This window comes from Polyodon spathula, chromosome 5 (assembly GCF_017654505.1).
Source record: "Polyodon spathula isolate WHYD16114869_AA chromosome 5, ASM1765450v1, whole genome shotgun sequence".
NCBI classification, from domain to species: domain Eukaryota; kingdom Metazoa; phylum Chordata; class Actinopteri; order Acipenseriformes; family Polyodontidae; genus Polyodon; species Polyodon spathula.
In genome coordinates this window covers 25,687,061-25,693,673 of record NC_054538.1, presented here as the reverse complement: position 1 = coordinate 25,693,673, position 6,613 = coordinate 25,687,061, and the positions used below count along the sequence as shown (strand labels likewise).

Here is a 6,613-nt window from a genome sequence, read left to right as displayed (position 1 = left end):
CAGTTTATTGTGCACTACATAACAGGTGCCTGTTACACATTCATGTGATTGGAATTTGTTTGGAAAAGTTTTTTTTTTCTTTAATTAATTACATAAATATTGTAGGATTGTGCTGTTGACATTATACAGAAGATTTCTTTATTTGAAATATTTTGTGAATTTCCTGCTTCTCCAGTGGGTGGTTTTATACAAAAGTAGTAGTTAGGTTAATTTAACACTATAATTATTGTTTACAGGCAGTTGAAATATTAATAACAACAGACCACAGATTCTTATGCTGAAATGTTGAAGAGGCAACACCTGCTAGTTAATTGACTCCTGGCTGTTTATAGGTAATGGCAGTTATCTAGTTAATTGCAGCTGTATAGGCATCACAGCTATTTGGAAAATGAAAACTGTGTTGTGCATGATGACATTATTTTGTATGTTAATTAAAAAAAAAAAAAAAAAAAAAAAAAAAAACATACCATAAAAATATGGACAACTTGGCAGGGAAATATACTTTATTGTTGCAGATAAACTGTATAAAAAATTACCATTGAAAACAGCTGCTGTTTTATAATTGTTTTACTCTGCATGTATGCGGTACAGTACATGATTTCTGTGGGCAAGCCAGAGACATTTGTTAGAAATATAGAACAGCTCATCTGTACAGCAGCAAGTCGTGCTGTTTATGAGTCACTGCATTAATGAGAAATGTATGTAGTGCCTTGTCTAATTGTAAATGGTTGACGGTCAATGACCTCCCTCATTATGTAACAAAATAGATGATCGATATAGAGGTTTACTGGTTATATATTTCATTTGTCATATGCCTGCCCTCCATTAATTACAGACTGACATACATACATGCTAATGTATAATTTAAGATGTATGTCTCTTGTGACTAAAAAGGTCATGGTGAATAAGGACAAGGTACTCAAGATATATATATTTTTTATTACAGTTCTCTACTGTAAGAAAAATGTCAACTGATCCTTAATTACACTACAGATATTCTCTCTTTTTGGCAAATGAAGCCCAAAATAATTATTGTTTGTACCTTTGGTAATGCAGATAAACAGAAGCTTGCATTCAGATGTCAAATCATATTTTCAGATTTGGAAACACACAACTTAAAGATGGGTAACATGTAATCAGCCAGCTTTGCACAATGTATTACTGGCACCGACTGTTCTCCCATGAGCTATAAGCTCTGAGCTCTAGTTTTAAACAAAATAAAAATAAAAAGCAACTGTACACACCAAGGTACTGTGACTCACATGTATAAAACAAAACTGAAATATCAAAAATGTGAGAAAAAATTGTAGATCTTGCATTTTGTGTCCCCGTTGATAAAATGGGGCTGACATGAAGACATTTCATTATGGTGGCTATAATGTATTTTGACGGTCATTTTACTGAATGTTCAGTTTTGCTTTCATCTTCTTAAATACATGTAATACAAACAAACATTTTTAAAATCTGTTTTATAATTGCAAATACATAACAGTGTTGCCAAAACCAATATATTTCATATACACAGGGGTACTTGAGATATCATAATTTTGAAAGTACTAGTGGTTACATAACTTATTGTTATTGCAATAACTTTAGTATTAAAGAACTTTCATGATCATTATTATATTGCTAAATAGTAATATATTTTTATATATATATATTATAATTTTAAAATATATATATATATATATATATATATATATATATATATATATATATATATATATAATATTTCTTTAAGGAACGGCATAGCAAAAACACACAACCCTGACAACTACACCTACAAGACAGTTAGTTATATTCAAAGATGTAAGCTATTTCAGATTCCTTTTGACGCTTATGCCAAAACCAACTGATCTAAACATGGTGTAAAAGGATATAAAGTGCTTTACTATCGGTAACTAAGCAACCTGTTTCTGTTCATAAATACATGATGATGTATTTTTGGGCCTTCACATCTTATTTAGTTAGGGATCACTGAAAAAAATCTGATTATTTACACATACAAGTAAAACAATGAACCCATTAAGCAAGAACAGGTTTAATCAAAAGTATTTTGAATTTGATCAACTCACGTATGCCATATGAACATTACTATTTAAAATTTTTTTATTTTAGGCTGAGTTGGTGAGCGGGAGGGGGTCAACCTTCATAAGCTATTTACAGCAGTCCACCCTTTCTTTTAATACATTTATATGCTAGCATGCTGTCACCATTCTGAATTGACTGGTCTTTAAAAGGTTTACTAGATCAAGTAATAAAAGAGCCAATCAGGACATGACATATCTCAACTGTTAGTCATTTCAAATGCTGTACAATGACATTACATGAAAAGATGTAGCAACATATGTCATGTTCCTCTAAAAGATTTCCGATTTGGGTCAGATCCTGGGTTTCTAAATATAAGTCTACTGGATGGTATATACAGTTTTTATTGCAAATTAGGACAATTGGTACTAAAATTGTTTTTGATTTAGAAATGTTTTTGATATTATGAGATCGAAACAAAGCAGGCTACATATATACTGTATATTTCTATTTGAACTAACAGCGCTTTACCTACAGCTATAGCCAAAAGTTTTGCATCACCTTTAAGAATTGAGACAATTAAAAATATAAATATATATTAACATAATTTAGATATGTTATTTAACATCATATAATCAAAGAAATGTTAATATTAATATAGCCCTGGTTCCCTGAAATAGAAATGTAAACATTACCAAATGGGTATTTACTTCCTAAAGAGCCAAACCCTGAAAATTGTCTACTAAAGCTGCTCTTTGAGTCTGTGACGCAATCATGGCACGCCCCCGAGGGCACAAAAGAACTGCGCTCACAGATCATTTTTCATTGGATGCAGTGACCTTGAAGGTTAACGGTTACATTTCTATTTTAAGGAACCAGGGTTATGATAATAATACAATGTTCCCTTTCAAGTACAAAATATAACCATTACCGAATGGGTGAGTGTACCAAAGCCATTGAAAAGGCAAGATTGCAAACAACTGGAATGCTACAAGGCTAAGCCGAAGACTGCACTGTGCATTATCATTTTGTACTCCAGTAACAAGTAGCAAGGGAGAAGAAATTTGAGGGGGAGTTTCACCTCAATGTCTGTGTTTTAAGGGTTGACTGGGAAGCCGTCCTTAACACACTAGTTCCAAAACCAGGGTTTTGAGGATCCACGACATTAACGATTTGTGGTCCATTTATTCCGCGCCTGTCAGGCTTGTCAAGTCCAGTTTATTTTCACACATGCATTTACATGCACTGTTTAAAAGTAATTTTATTCATAGTAAAACAAGGGGTAAAAGACATTCAGTACTGCATCTCCAACCCTGCCCCACCCCTTGTTTGCTGTATTTATTACATATCTCTTCTTAGTAGTGCATACCGATAAATCATCTCCTGATCATTCTTTTTATCACGAAACTCCTCAATAATGCAATCTAAGTTATTATTTTATTACTATAACATCTCAAAAAGCTTGGCAAAAAAAAATGTGTGTGACATTCTTTGAGCGCTGGATGTGGAAGCAGCTATCTTGTTTGTTTATGTCTGTGTTATGTCTGTGGTGAAGGGACTATGCATATTGTTCAGATATGCATCCTTTCTTTTCAGCTTCACTAAGCTTCTATCAGCCTCACTTGGCCATTGAAAGCTTTTCTCTGCTTTTTCCAGAGAAAAAACAACTAGAGACCTGTGCTTGATGTCTTTTTGATGATGTCGGACAGGGAAGGAAAAATTGTATTGTCGAATCTAGTCCGATGTGGGTCCGCAAAGGGTTAAGTCTGTAGCCCACAACGCTGCATTGCAAAATGTCTCCTGGAGCTGCACTCTGGTATAAACCCCACAAAGTTGCCATACCCCTGGTGGGAATGGTCAGTTAGATTTTCTGGAGAGAGCAAGTTGGCCAGATCATAGGCAGTCTAGACCACCTGCTATCCACTTGGACAGACACTGCTTAGACAGGGCTTGACCATGGGACTTCTCCCCATAGGAAACTTTTCGTACTGTCAACATAGTACGCCAGGGGTCGCACTGAGCAGATCATAAGGAGCTGCTGCTCTCTGTCAGACTGTAAAGGAGGTAGATGGAAAGCCAAATTTTACAGACTGACTAACACGGAATGCCGAGACGGTCTTCGGCAGGACATCACACATATCACATCAATAATGCTGAAGGTTTTGATTTATACATATTAGGAATCCTGTTACTTGGCATGGAATGTGTGAGTTTCATTTCTTGGTAGGATTGGTATGGAGTTTAACCTTTGTCCTGGCCTCTGTAAAAATTAAGTAGGCTTTCGCTATTGAGAAAGCCTGCATCTCACTCACCCACTTTGCAAGCAAGAAAACAACTTTAAATGATAAAACGTTTAGCTCAGCTGAATGCAGGGGCTCACATGAAGGCTTTATGAGTGCCTTTAGCACCATGTTTAGCCTCCAGTGGGGAACAATGTCCTTCATAGGCAGCTGAAGCTGCTGAGCCCCTTTAAAAAATTGCCCCACCAGGAAGTGAGCTCCTGGGGCGACCAAGTCAATCTTGGCATTACAAGCTGAAATAACTGCTAGACAGATCTTTAAAGTAGAGAGGAATTTCCTCTTGTCAAACAGGTCCTGCAACAATTGCCATATTATTGCCATGGGACAAATCATGGGGTCGAACACACGTACTGGGAACGCGTGAGCGCTGCTCTTGAATTTTGTGGGATGTCAATAACCGTGTTGGACAGACCCAGACGGCTCAAATGCAGCCATTCAGGGGCCAGACCCTGAGCTGCAGGCTCGACGGGCTAGGATTCCATAAGGTTCCCCTTGCCTGACTGAGCAGATCACGGTGCTTCAGCAGTCTTCAGAGCTGGCCACTCAGTCTCCTGGGCCAATAATGGGCTTCTAGGAGCACCTTTAGCCTGGTCCTGCCTGATTTTCTCCTGACAAAGCGGGAGCCAGGCAAATGCATATATAGCAGATGCCTCAGCCACTGGTTAGCTAAGGCATCTATTGCCAGCGGGTCTGCGCCTCCTATTATGGAGAACCAGAGGGGACAGTGGGTTGATTTCTGGGAGGCAGAGAGAAATCTTTGCTTTTCCAAACCTATCCCAGATGAGGCAAACCACCTTGGGGTGAAGCCTCCACTGAGCTGCTGGGGACTCCCCTTGAGAGGTGGTCCACAGCTCAATTTGTCATCCCAGGTAGTTGTACTGCCCACAGTGTGAGGAGGTTTTTATGTGAACCTCCTGCAAAAAATCTGCAAGGCCAAGTAAACTTCCTGCAGCATTAAAAAATTGATGTGGAGACCCTGCTAAGGGGGGTTCCACACACCATGCACATCCTGGCCATTCCACACAGTGCCCCAGCCCAGACTGGATACGTCTGTGATGACGACCTCCCTTCTGGTGACACTGCCCAGAAATGGCAAGACACAGAACTTATATGCCGTTCCCTGAAAGGCCAATCTCATGTACTTTCTGTGCGCTGGTTTTATGGGGATGTGGAAATAGGCTTTTTTGGGTCCATCATGGTGAACCAGTCGGCTGGCCTGATTGACACTTGCATTTCCTATTGCATTATCAACATTCTGAACCTCCTTTGGCTCAAATACTGTCTGAGGTCGAGGATTAGTCTGAGGCCACCATCCTGCTTGGCCACTAGGTAGTACCTGGAATAGAATCCTTCCTCCAACTGGAGGGGATCTATCATGCAAAATACCTTGTTTTTGTAGCAGAGCTGTTACATCCTGAGACACCACAGTGATATCCTGTGGATCTGTGACTGTTGCAGTCATGCCTCGAAAGGGAGGGGACCGTGCTTGAACTGCAGCAAATAGCCGGTCTGAACGGTAGTAAGCAACCAGATGTCTGTAGTGCACTGATGCCAATAGTCCAGATGGTTGACTGAGAAGGGGCCCTGGGACTGTGGCAGCAAATTCGTAGGGCTGCTGCTTAGCCGCTGACTTAGCCTGCGACCTCTGTCTCTGCTCAGGGTAGCAGAACCTTTTAAAGCATTGGGCTGGATCCGAACATCACCTGTGGCAGCGGGCACAGCCAGCTGGGCTGATCTTTAAGGCTGCTGAGGCCTAGGGTGCCAGTTTGCCACTGGTTTACATAATAGAGGTGGTCACTTGATAAGCAAGGGAACCAACTCCTTAGTGGATTCCCACGCGCAGTGAGAGCGCTGCACCATCTTGCCCAACGTGGGACCAAACATATGCCCTGGAGTGATTGGGACATCTAATACACATGCCTGGGAAAGCCAAAGCTGCCTACATGTACCTGTCAGCGAAGCCAGGTTTCTACACACGGTGCAGGTTTTTATTAACCAGGCGCAACTCATCCAGCTGTTGTGAAGAGTGCCTGTGGTTCTCAGAGAGGGACCGCAGCAAAGGCTACCAGGATGCTGTTGTAGTTCCCTAGCCTTGCAGTGAACGCACTGGCTGAACAGGCTCTCTTGAAGATCAACAAGAAACTATAATTAAACAATTTCATAAATAATATGAACATCTTGTATAGTGGTAAAAAGCAAAATCAAGAAATAAAATATGGAGCCTGGGGGAAGAGCACAAAGCACAATTTATGTTGCTGGATCCCTGGGAAGGAGCAACTTGAGTT

At 39.8% G+C, this 6,613-nt stretch overlaps 1 protein-coding gene across 1 annotated transcript in view; it reads right to left on the bottom strand.

Moving 5' to 3' along the window:
* The window catches only part of LOC121316386 (CUB and sushi domain-containing protein 1-like), a 590,542-nt gene that overhangs the window by 549,894 nt on the left and 34,035 nt on the right, over positions 1–6,613 (bottom strand). Inside the window, exon 4 of the mRNA XM_041251464.1 lies at positions 5,328–5,979. Coding sequence (XP_041107398.1) covers positions 5,328–5,979 — 652 coding nt within the window. The remainder of the gene's footprint in view (positions 1–5,327; positions 5,980–6,613) is intronic.